At 39.3% G+C, this 14,153-nt stretch overlaps 8 protein-coding genes across 9 annotated transcripts; 2 read left to right on the top strand and 6 right to left on the bottom strand.

Moving 5' to 3' along the window:
- Positions 1-14: 14 nt before the first annotated feature.
- Positions 15-2,326, bottom strand: AT5G60280 (Concanavalin A-like lectin protein kinase family protein; the record flags this gene model as incomplete). The annotated part of the gene is made up of 1 exon (NM_125421.2): positions 15-2,326. The coding sequence occupies exon 1, from the start codon at positions 1,986-1,988 to the stop codon at positions 15-17; it is 1,974 nt and encodes a 657-aa protein (NP_200836.1). The 5' UTR covers positions 1,989-2,326.
- Positions 2,327-2,507: 181 nt separating this feature from the next.
- AT5G60270 (Concanavalin A-like lectin protein kinase family protein) lies at positions 2,508-4,828 on the bottom strand. The gene has a single exon (NM_125420.4). The coding sequence runs from the start codon at positions 4,788-4,790 to the stop codon at positions 2,784-2,786; it is 2,007 nt and encodes a 668-aa protein (NP_200835.1). The 5' UTR covers positions 4,791-4,828; the 3' UTR covers positions 2,508-2,783.
- A 23-nt stretch (positions 4,829-4,851) lies between these two features.
- On the bottom strand, positions 4,852-6,176 carry AT5G60265 (uncharacterized protein; the record flags this gene model as incomplete). The annotated part of the gene is made up of 5 exons (NM_001345407.1): positions 4,852-4,979; positions 5,367-5,457; positions 5,632-5,727; positions 5,775-5,876; positions 6,099-6,176. The coding sequence occupies 5 exons, from the start codon at positions 6,174-6,176 to the stop codon at positions 4,852-4,854; spliced, it is 495 nt and encodes a 164-aa protein (NP_001331223.1).
- Positions 6,177-6,265: 89 nt separating this feature from the next.
- Positions 6,266-7,279, top strand: AT5G60260 (uncharacterized protein; the record flags this gene model as incomplete). Its single annotated transcript, NM_001345406.1, has 4 exons — positions 6,266-6,303; positions 6,371-6,456; positions 6,774-6,976; positions 7,068-7,279. 4 exons carry the CDS (start codon positions 6,266-6,268, stop codon positions 7,095-7,097), a joined length of 357 nt encoding a protein of 118 aa, NP_001318846.1. The 3' UTR covers positions 7,098-7,279.
- AT5G60250 (zinc finger (C3HC4-type RING finger) family protein) lies at positions 6,651-10,413 on the bottom strand. The gene is made up of 4 exons (NM_125418.4): positions 9,636-10,413; positions 8,564-9,339; positions 8,149-8,423; positions 6,651-8,067 (listed from the first exon to the last, which is right to left on the bottom strand). The coding sequence occupies exons 1-4, from the start codon at positions 10,323-10,325 to the stop codon at positions 7,841-7,843; spliced, it is 1,968 nt and encodes a 655-aa protein (NP_200833.1). The 5' UTR covers positions 10,326-10,413; the 3' UTR covers positions 6,651-7,840.
- Positions 10,414-10,922: 509 nt separating this feature from the next.
- Positions 10,923-11,169, bottom strand: AT5G60240 (uncharacterized protein; the record flags this gene model as incomplete). The annotated part of the gene is made up of 2 exons (NM_125417.1): positions 10,923-11,029; positions 11,115-11,169. 2 exons carry the CDS (start codon positions 11,167-11,169, stop codon positions 10,923-10,925), a joined length of 162 nt encoding a protein of 53 aa, NP_200832.1.
- SEN2 (splicing endonuclease 2) lies at positions 10,938-12,543 on the top strand. 2 transcript variants are annotated; one of them, NM_125416.4, is made up of 2 exons: positions 10,938-11,232; positions 11,605-12,543. In NM_125416.4, exon 2 carries the CDS (start codon positions 11,614-11,616, stop codon positions 12,364-12,366), a length of 753 nt encoding a protein of 250 aa, NP_200831.1. In that variant the 5' UTR covers positions 10,938-11,232; positions 11,605-11,613; the 3' UTR covers positions 12,367-12,543. The 2 variants fall into 2 exon arrangements, with proteins under 2 accessions (NP_200831.1, NP_974966.1); NM_203237.1 differs by having other exon boundaries at positions 10,956-12,460.
- Positions 12,434-13,631, bottom strand: TET4 (tetraspanin4). The gene is made up of 2 exons (NM_125415.2): positions 13,082-13,631; positions 12,434-12,956 (listed from the first exon to the last, which is right to left on the bottom strand). Exons 1-2 carry the CDS (start codon positions 13,592-13,594, stop codon positions 12,486-12,488), a joined length of 984 nt encoding a protein of 327 aa, NP_200830.1. The 5' UTR covers positions 13,595-13,631; the 3' UTR covers positions 12,434-12,485.
- Between the last annotated feature and the right edge of the window lie 522 nt (positions 13,632-14,153).

Below are 14,153 nucleotides of genomic sequence, written 5' to 3'. Positions count from 1 at the left end.
TCAAATTTTACATCTCATCGTCCAATTCCGTATTGAATCGAGTGAGTAATAAACTCAGTCACCGGAGAAGAAATGTTAGAGATCACGGTGGAGCTTCCTCCGACCAAAACCGGAGTAACAATCCCAATTCCCGGTGAATCTGGTGAGAAATCCGGCAACGAAACCTGTCTGTCAAGGTACTGCACAACTTTTACCATGTCAGGTCTCGATTCCGGCACAAGATTCGTGCAAAGCAACCCTAATTTCAATACCATCTCGATTTGAGGTATCAATTCTCCACTCAGTTTGGGATCTCGAGCACTGATTAAATCTTTCCTTTTCCAGCAATCACAAACCCATTTCACCAGAAGCTGTTTCTCAATCGGCAGATTAGGTTCTACAGGTCTTCTCCCACAAGTTACTTCAAGGATCAATGCACCAAATGCGTATACATCGGTTTTAGTTGAAGCTCCCATTGATGTTAGCTCAGGTCCCATGTATCCTACTGTTCCAACAGCTCCTGTTGTTGTTGGATTTGCTCCATGGTCATGAAACCTAGCCATACCAAAATCTCCTAACTTTCCTGTGAAGTCTGTGTCTAACATTACATTAGAAGCTTTGATATCTCTGTGTAGAACAACTTGTGTAGCTTCTGTGTGTAAGTATTTAAGAGCTGAAGCTATACCCTTTAGAATCCCTAGCCTTTTGGACCAAGTAAGAGATGGTTCTCTGTTATGAAACAAGAACTGGTCAAGACTTCCATTAGGCATGTACTTGGAGACGAGAAGAAACTCGCCTTTTCGCCTGCAGTATCCGAAAAGTGGAACCAAGTTCCTGTGGTCTAAGCAACCCATGCTTGCAATTTCAGCTACGAATTGCTTCATCCCTCGTTCTCCATGATGGGAAAATCTTTTCACAGCTATGTCTTCCTGAGGTAGAGTTCCTTTGTAGACTTCTCCGAATCCTCCTTTACCAAGAAAACCATCTTTGTGGAATCCTTTTGTTGCTTTGTACAGGGATTTGTAAGAGTATCGGTGTGGACCATACTCTTTTTCCCATTCCTCTCTTACTTCTGCATACTTGTTTCTTCTGTATAGATAAGCTCCTACCAGGAGTACCAAGAGTATGATTCCAAGTACAATCAACAGAAGAATCAGCAGGAGAGAAGTTTTCATTTTAGGATGAGGAACTTGGGGAAGTTTTGAGATGTCTAGGCTCTGTAACGATGCCTTGCTTCTGCTGAAACTCCAACCGAGTATGTAATGGTTATTAGCCAATTGTCCTGTTGCTGCAGAGAATCCGACAAACATTCTATCCTGGATAACTTCTGAAAGATTCATGGATCTTGATATAAGACTTTGACTTGGCTTCCGAATCCCTAGAGGCGCCAATGAAACGTTTAGTACAGTTCCATCAAAGTCCACCCAGACCTGGATTGAATCTCCACTCAAGAGACTTATGCTCTTATTGAGACCTTTTTTGTCTGAAAAGTAAGAAGCCGGAGCAGATTCAACAGAGGTTAGGCTGTTCACGTCGATACCAACATGATTGTTATCGATGTCATCAAATTCTGCACTTTGAACAGTATCAAGCTCAATAGCAAAGATATGAGATGAGGGAGACCTGTTGGTTGTGGTGTTGAAAAGACCCAAATACTGAGTTGCATCTGCGTTTGTAAGATCCATGGAAGGAGATAGAAAGAAAGCAATCCCATTTCCACCGGTAACTCCCGGTTTACGCACCATAGCACACACGAAATGCGTTGAGAACGAGAGAGGTTCAGATGAATTGAACACTAAGGGCTGCCTGAAGAAAGCATGACCCTTTTTCTGCTCTGAAGTGTCAGTCAGCCGCAGAAGTCCACCGGGAAGGATTTGAGCAACCCCATCAACATGAAGATCTCCCTGGCGAAAACCGTTGAAGCTGAAGCCAGTTTCTTGTTGACTTGACAGATGAATCAGAAGAAGAAAGGAGATTACCATCCAGATCAGATCCAATCCTGGAGCCATTGTTAATGCAACAAAGTGTTTGCTGTTCTGAGAAAAATCCTGTCTCTGAGTCAATGGTATGGCAAATAACTATCCTCTCCATCTGCGAAACAAGGTCGGATTATTACTTCACAAGAAGAAGAACATTCTGCATTTTCCAAGAGAATTGGTAAGAGTTGACTTCAACAATATGATAGCTGTCACATTTTAGTCTTCTTTGATAAAAGAATTCAGAAGTTCCACATAATAAAATTTCCTTGTAGTTTCACAGTTTTGAAAGGCAAGCTTCTCATTGATTGTCATACCAAGTCCTACTTGTCTTAAACGAAATAAAATGTTGAATTGTCACTATCTCCGAGTATTTTAACTCTTTAAAAGCCAAGAGCCTACTCAAATGTGCAGAAACATGCATCTCCTAGGATACGTGATTTGCAATAATATATTGCAGGTACCTGAGATCTGGCATGAATAAGGTTAGTTACAGACTAAACTGTTGTGTCTTTTGATATCTATCAGTTTTCCAAAATAGCATAACCATTAAAAGAAACAAATCCATAACTATATCAGCTTTCTCAATACATAACAATTTATCACTGTACTCAAATGGTGACAACAACTTGCTTTACAAATAATGAACTAAGTAATTGCAAGAATTTACCTGAAAAATCAGTTTTTTAAAAATCGTTCTACAAGCTAAGCTTCATGGAGAATGGACATGGTGCTACCATATACATTAATGAAACAAAATCTGAATAGAAATGGCTGAAAATCAGTCAATATTAAGAGGCCAAAGAAGAGGGAAGTTGTTAGAAACTTTCATCGCCCACTCCCGTAGAGGACTGAGTGAGTAATAAACATAGAGTTGTTGGAGGAGGAAGACGAAAATGATAGTGAAGGGATCACGAGTGGTGCTGGGGAAAGCGCCATTGGAGACAGAACTCCAATCCCTGGAGAATTGGGCCAAAACTCGGGTAAAGCTAGGTTTCCATTTAAGTATTGCACCACTTGTTCCATGGCCGGTCTTGAATCTGGAGCAAGGTTTGCACATAGCAAACCGAGTTTCAGAACCTTCTCGACTTCCTGGGATGAGAATTCTGTCAACCTTGGATCTCTAGCATCAATCAAAGAAGACCTTTTCCAGCATTCACTAACCCATTTGATCAGAAAACGTTTTGCTTCAGGTAAGCCGGGTTCCACAGGTCTCCTCCCACAAGTTACTTCAAGCAAGAAAACACCAAACGCGTACACATCAGTTCCAGTAGAAGCTCCCATTGTTGTAAGCTCAGGTGCCATGTAACCAACAGTTCCCACTGCAGCTGTTGTGCTTGGATCAGCCCCTCTGTCATATAACCTGGACATACCAAAATCTCCCAACCTTCCATTGAACTCTGCATCCAACATAACATTTGCAGCTTTGATGTCTCTGTGTATAACAACTTGGTCAGCTTCTGTATGTAAGTAACTAAGAGCTGATGCGATGTCCCTAAGGATCGCAAGTCTTCTCCACCAGGGAAGAGACAATCTATCATGATTAAACAAGTAATGGTCAAGACTACCATTTGGCATGTACTCAGACACCAGTAATAACTCATGTTTTCTCCTGCAATACCCAAGAAGTGGAACCAAGCTCCGGTGTTTTAAACTCCTCATGCTCACGATCTCAGCAACAAATTGCTTCATACCGTGCTCACCATCATGTGATACTCGCTTCACTGCTACTTCTCTCAGTTCTCTGCTCCGAGGGAGAGTTCCTTTGTAGACTTCACCAAAACCTCCTCTCCCAAGAAATTCACTCCTATTGAATCCTTTGGTTGCTTTGTATAGAGATTTGTAGGAATACCTAATTGGACCATACTCTTTTTCCCATTCCTCTCTTACTTCAGAGTACAAGTTTCTCCTATACAAATAAGCTACAACAAGAATCCCCAAAACTATGAAAGCTATTAAACCAAGCAGAACACTGAGCACAGGAGATGTAGACTTCTTTTTAGTGCTAGAGTGAGGAACTTTGGGAAGTTTTGAGATGTCAATGTTCGGCAGAGACGCCATGCTTTTGCTGAAACTCCACCCGAGTATGTACTGGTAACTCATGCTTGATCCGGTTGAGCCAGAAAACCCAACAAACATTCTTCTACCTTGCAAAATATCAGTTAGATTGATGGATGTTGATGACAAAAGAGGTCGGCTTGGTTTCTTGTTTCTAAGAGGAGCCAATGAAACGTTGAGCGTTGTTCCTTCATAGTCCACCCAAACCTGGATAGGATCACCACTCAAGAGTTTTATGTCAATCTTCTTCCCTTCTTTGTCTGAAAAATAAGAAGCATTGGCAGATGTAATAGACTCTGCGCTGTTCACATCAATCCCAACATGATTATCGCTGATGTCTTTCACATCTGAAGCTAGAGAAGTGTCAAGCTCTACAGCCAACACACGTGTGGAAGTAGAACCATTTCTGTTGAAAATCCCGAAGTATCGAGTTGCTTCTGCGCCTTTGAAATCAGTGGAATGAGACACAAAAAAGGTCATGCCATGGCCACTCGGATCACCAGCAGGGAGCAGTGCACACACAAAATATGTCGAGAACGAGACTGATTCAGATGATTTGAACTCAATCGGCTTCTCGTAGAAAACATGACCTATTTGGCTATTGGTTGCATTTGTCAGTTGCAGGATACCACCACTGGGAATGATTCTTGCACTACCGTCAAGGTGAAGATGATCTACGTGACCAAAGTTGTTGTAAACAAACGGCGTCTCTTGCTGAAATGATGAACAAACACAAAATATCATCCAGATGATTCCCAAAAGCAATCCTCGAATCATTGGTAATGAAACAAATAGAGAGTTATCGTTTCGCTTTTGTTTTTGTATACTCTATTTGCTCTCAATGCTTCACAATTATCTCTTTCTCTCTGGCTGTAGACCCATTGAATACGACTTCAAAGTCAAATATTACGACTGCTTTGGTATCTTTATGGTATATTACTTTTCCCTTAATAAGACTTCCAACACCTGTCTAAATCAAGACAGCAAAATCAATTCCATGAGAAAAAGAAAGAGGTAAAAAAGTTTGGACTGATTGGTCTTTAATATTATTTAAGAGGAAAATGTCAAAACACTGATCATTGGCAAAGGAGGACGGTGCTAAACAAATCTCTGGATAAAAACGTCTCTAGTTGGCAGAGCCACTAGATTGGATGTGACTTAAAAAATTTTGGTCATACACTCAAGTTTAACGGATAACACTTCTATTGCGTTTGACTGTATAAATTAAATTATGGGGCTCGAAAAACTCGTTGACATTAAGATAATATAAGATACTATAAGGTTGATAATTTCTTAATGCAATTTGTATATTATTATTATAGTATGCCAAGGTCAACTTTATTGAACAATGACCATTTTCAATCCTACCACCCTTAAAAAACTCAGAATGTTTATTTCCACACGCTTCATGGAAATTTCCACCATCCTTCCTAATCTTTGTTGGCTATGTCAAATAAATGTTATTATTAAATCCTCATATCAAATTCCTAACATTCCTAGGATGCACCAAATTTATTCTAATAGAATTTCATAATCTAACTTGCAAGTCATATAAGAAATTGAAGGTTCACAGTCTCAATAACATCAGTAGCCTTACCTTTCATTGGATGAAAAACACATCTCCTATTTGCTTCGGTTGCTTGTATTCGAGTTTGCACATTAACATATCAGTCTCTTTCTGTCCTGTTCTGCAGCGAGGAGCCCGCAACCAAATCTATAAGAAGAAAAAAAAAAAACTATGAATATTGTGAATAAAGTGACCATATCAGTAACATCATTATCCAAACACTTTTTCTTTCTCCATTGTTGCGTCTTGTAATGGCCATAATCAGCAGAAAACAAAAACTCGAAACGAGTAAAACACTTAATTTAAGGAAAAATATCATAACCAGATTACAATCTTCCTAATTAGAAGTTAAAACATCAACAAAAGAAACAAAATTCAATAAGATCATGTTCTCTACAGCTACAGATTACGCATAACTAATATAATGCTTAGTTGAATCCAAACATTTCTTCATCTTCCGTTGTTGAGTATGTGATTTAACATAATCATTTTAAAACAAAAGTTTAGAGATTATTAACCGTATATGAAGGAACAGTGTTTATAAGCAGATTATAATCTTTCTCATCACAGAACAATATACGATTTAACTTGAACATTCATGTGACCGAAAATTCTTCAACATGACACTATACTAAGAAATGACGAACCTGTGGGTTATTTGGTAGAAAGCTCAAGCAAAAAGTCCATGTACGTGACTCCGCCTCAGCTTATTGACTGCGAGACGTATGCATTGCTGCAAATCCAATAGATGGGGTACTCACTATAGTGAATTTCTCTGTGGTAATCGTAGAACCTTCGGGATTCTCGAATCTATCTTCACCAAGAGCAAAAAGACGGCGACTGATATCTCCAGCTGGGAATTCAGAGACAGAGACGGTGAGTTAGACAAAAAAAAACAAAGAATTGATTTCGCCAAAGGGTAAGTGGGTGGGTGAGCTATATAAAATGGGTTTAATACGAATGTTTATATAGGAATGCAAAAATATATTTACTTGTTCGCTATCAATCCCATTGAAGGGAAATAAAAAGATGAGCAAGCCGAAACCAATAACCAAACGACGAAAAATATAGCGAAAACAATGCTCTAACTTTAATCCCAAGTCATGAGCGTCGGGGAAAACGGAGATGAGTTTTTCTCTCTTCTCTCTCTTAAATCTTCTAGAGAGAAAAACTTGATTTCTTCCGCCGTTCAGATTATTCCGATAAAGCCGTCCGGTTAATTCCGGCAAGGCCGTCCAGTTGTTGCAACCGGCTTCAGTCCGACAACGACCGGCTTATTATTCGATGTGTTGGGTCGGCTATCATTTTCGTCATCGACCGTTTCCTTTTTATGGCGATGGACGGTTTGAGTCCGGCATGTGTTGGCTCATTCGGCGACGTCATGGCCGGTTTTTGTGTAAGATGCTTCTTCTCGAAGGTTTTTGAAGCCATATCTCAATCTTCGTTTGTGACATATTGAATAAAGAAGAAGATGTTTCTTTTAGCAGTTAAGGATGTTTTTGCTGCCTTGGAATTAGTTTGGGCATGGTGGTTTTGAAGGTTCTGTAATCTTTTTCAGTTTACCGGAGAAGTTGGTCCGGTATCTCTCCGGCCACTTTGATGACTCACCTTTTCCTTGGTTGATTGTGCCATCCTTATCTCTTTCTTATCGCTTTTGATTTTTATTTTAGTTTGGCTTTTTAATCATGGTTAAGCTTCTAGTCTAGATTGTTTTAGTTTTATGCTTTTATCTGTTTAGTTTTCTTATAATCAGAGTAGAAGATATCACCCTGTTCGGATGTTAAGATGGTGAGCACAAAGCAATCATACTACAAGCATATGATGGAAGCTATAAGATCAACTCCAAACCTTTTGAGTTTTGATGTTTGGTCTTATTGAGATTAGTTATGATGTTGCTCTTAACAAGCTACCATTTGACAACTTTCTCTTTTGTGGCAGAATGTGTTGTACTTTACTTGTATTTCGTTGTTTGTAAATGTTGTTGTTGTATCTTGTACTTGCCTCTCCAACATGGATTCTCCATTGATGGATGATGCTGTTGTTTAGATGTTATATATACAAAGACACCTTTTGGAAAAAAAAAAAACTTTAATCCCGAGGTGTCTTCAAATTCAAAGATTACCCAAACAGTCTTATATAGAACAATACGTCATAGAAACATGAACCTCAAAAAACGATTAAAGAGTAAAGAGCATATAGCAAAAGGGTTTGGACCTTGAAAAAAGAAAGAAAAATACGAACTTTGGTTCCAAACCAAACCTCAGAAGTGAGGATAGTCAGGATGGAAAGGGTTCGTGAAATCCTCGAGTTCATAGCCGTCGGAGTCGTACATTATAGTGTACTTTCCATACTTCCCAAAGTATGGGCAATTCTCATCTGCAGCAGGAGCATTTTGTGTTGTCGCATTATCATCTGAATCATCTGAATCCGGCAAGTACAATTGCTGACGACTCTTGGAAGACAACATCTGGGGGGTAAAGAGCACACCTACAGATAAACAGAGAGTGCTTTCAGTTGTGAAATATATAGGATTCAAGAGTTTTAGAGAGATTTGGAAGGACACATTACCATCTGGCAAGTCGAAGAAGGGGTCGAAGGGCTCTTCAGGATTACGATCATTCATAGCATGTCCAAAATGCGGGTGGAAGAAGTCATCATAGTCGTAATCACCATCAACATCATCATCATCCTCATCATCAAAGTAGTTGTTAGCTGCCACATTGGCACGCGCTGGATCTTGTCGTGTGATGTATTCTTCGTTCCAGGTTGGGCAGCGATTTAAACAAGTCCCCATTATCTTGTTCCATCCACCTCCGCAATTGTAGCAAAACTCATGCCCGCATCTAATGAGAATACCAAAGGGAATGTCAGAATAGTTAAACATAGATAAAAAGATTGCAATCCATCACATGTGCTTTAGCTTACATGGCCTTGTTTGATAAGGTTTATAGGAGGATCAATGTGTAGAGAAATAGATAGATACCTGCAAGTTATGTGATTGCATCCTTGTGAAAGTTCAATCATGTGTTGGCACTTGCCACACTGGCGCCACATCTTATTATTTGCAAGAGATTTGAGCTTCACATCATCTGCCGGAGGCTCAGGATGCAATTTCTTATACTCAGTGCAGGACAGATTTCCATGCCACGGAACTTTACAGTCCACACAGAAGAGGCCACGACATTCAACACATCTCCTAACTCCAGATTTAGGGTAAAGAGACAGTAAGCTCTTGGCAGATTCAGAAATCTTGGTTTTGGACATCAAAGCCGAGCACCTCGGGTAAGGGCAGTAAACTCTCTCTGTGACAGGTATTGCATTCTCTTGAAGTCTTTGTTGCCACAATTTACTCAGCTTTGGAGTCAAAAGCTTGCCACATGCATCGATAACCAGCTCAGACTTGCAGCCATCGTGAGGACATTTTGGAGCCATTCCATGAAGCAGCTTCACCTCTACATGCTGTTTCACACATTGAAAGCAAAAACGGTGACGGCATTTGTCAACAGAAAACATACCCTCAGCAACGATGTCGTTGAAACAGATAGCACACTCCTCTTTCAGAACAGCTTTTGCTTGGCGAGGATCTTCATGAGGGGTGACCATAGAAAGTATTGATTCCCTTGCAAGTTTATAAGCAAATTTAACATCATTTCTAGCCACCAGAACATGCTGATAAGATGAAAAGTGTTGCATGATGCTTTGAAGATCATCTAACAACAGGGAAATCTTCTTTTGCTTAGCCATCCATTTTCCCGTGACCTACATTCAAGTACAATACAATCTTCTCAAACATATGACAGGAAAAGCTAGGTAAAGAAACATAACTCATTGCAATTTAAACCATCTCGCAAAACACAAGCATAGAACCTTATAAGTCACGGTCTACTGTCTCATAACTAGTAAAAATTAGCGCAAAATGGTTACAATATTCACAACACTATTAGATACCAGGACAAAGGAGGAAAAAGTTAAAACGAATTGCAAAGAGAACAAACTAGATCATCTTTAAAAAATACATAAACAAAGTCGATAAACTATGAAAATCGGAAACTTACGTATTGGAAAATCGGATAAGAATCGCAAAAGAAAACAATATGCTTAATCCCCAACTTCAATGCTTCGGTTAGTCCTCGGATCAATGCCTTAAGCTCTGCTCCCTGACGACTCATGCCATTGTCTATCAATGGTCCCTTCATCTCAAACAACAAATTATCCCTCTGGTCACAAATAGCAACCCCAAACCCAGACACTACGTCCGTCATCTTCCCCTTCCCGTTCTCATCGCTAACCAAACCCTTAAAGTAAAGCCTATACAAGAGGTTTCCATTGATTTTTCCGGCAGCAGTGTTAACCCTCGAACTTCCCTCACCGACTAATTGCGCCGGACGAACAGTTTCCTGAGGCAAGGGTTTCGTATTGCCATGTCCGGTAGACGTACTCCGGGAGTTACCGAGCCCAATGTTAGGGTTTCGTTCATCTGTACGTACACCAGTGACAGACTCGTGGGTTTTGCCTTTTGCTTTAGAGTTTCCACCGCCGACGGCTCTCTTAAAATCGAAACCGTAACCGCTACTTGTTTTCGCCGTCTTCGAATCGTTTGGATTGTTTTCAACGATAAGGACACCACACGTAGCCACAATCGGAGGTGACGGTGGTCGTTGCGGAGTGCGAGATTGAGAAGATAGAGAAGCCGCGAGTGCCTCCTCCATCTGTAACCGAAAAGCATACTCGGAATCGAAATCCATACTTGCTCTCCGCAGAGCTTAAATCAGCAACTGTTATGCTCTGTTGATGAATGGTGACGACAGACGAGTGACGACGAATAGGTTTTTTGCTTTACGTCGTCCTTTAAATTAATATATATACAGAGAACCGTCAATCACATCATACGTGTGTGGGAAGGGGTACCAACGTCATTTGTGAATAGCTTACATGAGACGCTTCTTCGTTAAACTTGGTCAAAAGAAGTCAATGGACCATAAATTCTCGATTTTAACCAGTAAATAAAAAGGTAAACTATTATCTCCATCTTATCAATCAGTTAAGTAAAAAGTGGAATCTATAATATCAAATTAAATCTGTTATTAAAGATAGTATCAAGGTAGTAATTAATGAAATAAGCAAAGCATTTTTTTCCTCCTTCTCATCCGATACTTCCGATAGTTACCAATTTGAATCAAAATTATCTGTTTCGGATTTTGTGTATGATGTTTAAATAAATACTGTAGACTTAAAATTCGCGGGCCTAGACATGTATAAATAGGCAGCCCAAACAAAATTATTCCAAACGACGTCATTTTTGTAGAATTTTATTTAGCTGAAAACGACGCTGTTTTTAGACTTCACACGAGGTACTCAGTAGGCACCACAATCTCTGCTGCTCGAGTCGCGCGACTGTCTTCCCCAGGGAGAGAGAGATCCGAATCTCGTTTCAATTCTCGATCTCTTCCTCTCGATTTCGAAGAATCTTCGTGGCTATTTCTTTTCTATTTTCACTGTGCAATCGAAATCAACAATAATTTTTACGAGATTACGTTTTTCACTACCGCATAGCTCTCCATTGGATCCTCGAAGCATAGCTCTCTCCATTGTAGACCCTGCTTCCCGAGTCCTTCATATCCTCTGTTTTTTCTTCATAAATCAATACGCCAGGTTTCGTTTTTAACCAAATCTCTTCTCTTCATGGTTACTGTCATGTGAGGACAAGTCTGAATGTGATTGCTTCTTCAATTAAAATGTGTTTACTATTTCAAAATACCTTTGTTGTGAATTTGAATGTCACAGTTTCCGCTTCATAGACGATTGATTTTTGAATACAAAAGTGGGAAAAGAATCAAAAGCTCTTGGTTTTGCTCATTCCAATTCCTACTTGGTTCTTCAAGATACCTTAAACGTTAACAACTATGTCGTAGTGACAATGTTTATCTGATTTCCTAGATTATAAGAGTTGTAGTTGGTAATAGACTAAGAAAAGCTTTTACATCTTTTGGTCAAAAGGTTTGATTTTTAGTGCTATATATGCAGCTCAATTCCATGGCGCCTAGATGGAAATGGAAAGGAGCTGAAGCAAAAGCTCTTGCAGAACCTATTTCAAAATCAGTCTCAGAGCTCCAGCTCTCTCTAGCCGAAACAGAGTCCTCGGGAACCCTCTCAAGTTGCAATGTGCTTCTAGCGGTTGAGCCAGAGCAAGCTGAGCTTCTTGACCGTTGTTGTTTTGGCAGACTCGTTCTATCGGCAGAGAAAATCAAGAAATGGATTCAGTTATCTTTTGAAGAAGCTTTCTTTTTGCATTACAATCTCAAATGCATCAAAATCTCACTTCAAGGTCGTTGCTTGGAGAATGAAGTAGACACATGGCTCTACATGAAATCAAAAAGACCAAACTTTCCAATGTTTTTCAAAGCTTATTCACATTTACGATCGAAGAACTGGGTTTTGAGATCAGGGTTGCAATACGGTGTGGATTTTGTGGCATACCGTCACCATCCATCTCTTGTCCACTCTGAATACTCGGTTTTAGTTCAGTCTGGTGACAGTGATCGGTTAAGAGTGTGGTCAGATATCCATTGTGCTGTTAGGTTAAGCGGAAGTGTTGCGAAAACGTTGTTGACTCTCTACGTTAATGGTAACTTCAAAGGAGAGGATGTGAATCTACTTGTATGTTTGGAGAACTTCACAGTGGAAGAACAAACGATAAGTAGATGGAGCCCAGAACTCAGTCGTGAAGATCAATCCACAAATTCAAAACAACATGTTCCCAACGTGAGTAATTTGAACACTCTTTGAGGAACCATTCTCGGTAACTCATGTCTGGTTTGAATTTTTCATATCAACTTTAAATTAATTTCTACTCTATATAAAGATGAGTAGCATTTCTTTCAACTAATCTGCAAGAACAATCATCATCATGCATATGTAACATATCCAAAGAAGAAAACACTAAAAGCAAATTTATCATTACAACAACAGACCATTAAACCATTAAAGAGTAATAAAAACACAATTCCGAAGAAAAACTGTACCAAAATCTCCTTAAATTTGAAAATGACTAGGATGAGATTGGTCATCCTAGCCTCACCGACCGGTTCGTCATTATACATCCTCTTAACATTCTGGTAAGCCGCACACGCGATGACATAGAAGATAACAAGTATGATCACAACCACGATGTTGATCACCGAGACTTTTCTCCAACTCTTTTTCAAGCTACCAAGAACACCGGCTTTACAAGAGCTGCATTGGTAACAGAGTAGTCTCTGGTCATTGTTCCACAACATACAGTCCGGGTTCGGTCCCACCATTTCTCCTCCCGGAATCCACACTGTCTCGTTCACGTACGTATAGCCACAATCTGTTGGCGGCTTGCAACATCCGGACTACAGATTGAAAACAAATACATATCATATAACGTTCACACCGTGTTAGATTCCAAGAACAAGTGACATAATAGTTTCTTAAGAGTACACTAGTATGTTCTTTTAAACAAAAAAAATAATAATACCTCAACAGGAGAAAGATTTCTGAAGTAAAACATATGAGCAGTTTCTGGAACACCATTTAAATCTCTTCCAATCTTCTTACAAACTCCAGAATCTCTAACACACGATCCGATATCTCTCCAATATCCATTATCTGTGACACGGTCCTTTAACCAACCGGAATAATCATTGAGATAATAATCAAGATACCGACGGTTCATCACAAACCGGCCTGAGCCTTTATCAGTAACTACGTAAGCGAAGATTGTGAATCCTATAAGAGCAGCGATTACAAAGAACATGGTGAAAAGGTAAAGCCACATGAGGAACTTGTTTTGGTAACAAGCTCCGGCGATTCCGGCTAAAGATATGACCATGATTGATATTCCGATGATAATGAGTGGCCACTGGAGGAATCTGAGGCAATCGGTTGAGTTAGCTCGGCTGCTAAGCCATATTCCACCGCCGAGGATAGGAATCGACAGGAGGAAAGTGAAGAAGTTTATGAGACCTATAAGGTTACTTCTCGATCTCATGGCGATTTTGTTTTTGTTGAATATGTGTTGTTGCTCTGTTTCTTGTGTGATTCTGTTTGTTTTGTTCTTGATGAAAATAGCGGTGATAAAGGTGAATGACATCAATGGACATGCACATGCTGCCCCATTATGACACGTGTTAAGTGACGGTTAACTAGATTTTTTTTTGTTTTTTTTAGTTACTTTGACTGAATAATCTATATATATTTATAGTTGCCCAAAGAAAAAATAATCTATATAAATTTAATGTCATATAATCTATATATACTTAATAGTCTTTCAATAATTTTTCTTTGAAAATCTAGAATTAAGAAATATTACAACGGTGATTAAATATTTTTAACACAATTGTGTTTTTGAACAACATTTGTTAATAACTTTTTTAGGCAGATATGATTTTTTACATTACATTAACAAATGTAACCGTAAAACGAAAACAGATATTTTAAGTTTAGCAGGACCCCATATTATTTTTAACGTTTTTTTTTTTTCTTTCACCTTGACAAAAAAAAAAAAAAAAAAAAAAGTTTTTCCCAACCGACGATACCATCAAGTCTCC

The sequence above is a fragment of the Arabidopsis thaliana genome, chromosome 5 (assembly GCF_000001735.4).
Source record: "Arabidopsis thaliana chromosome 5, partial sequence".
In the NCBI taxonomy this organism is placed as follows: Eukaryota; Viridiplantae; Streptophyta; class Magnoliopsida; order Brassicales; family Brassicaceae; genus Arabidopsis; species Arabidopsis thaliana.
The sequence above is the reverse complement of the archived record's forward strand: the minus strand, read 5'-3'. Positions and strand labels throughout refer to the sequence as shown.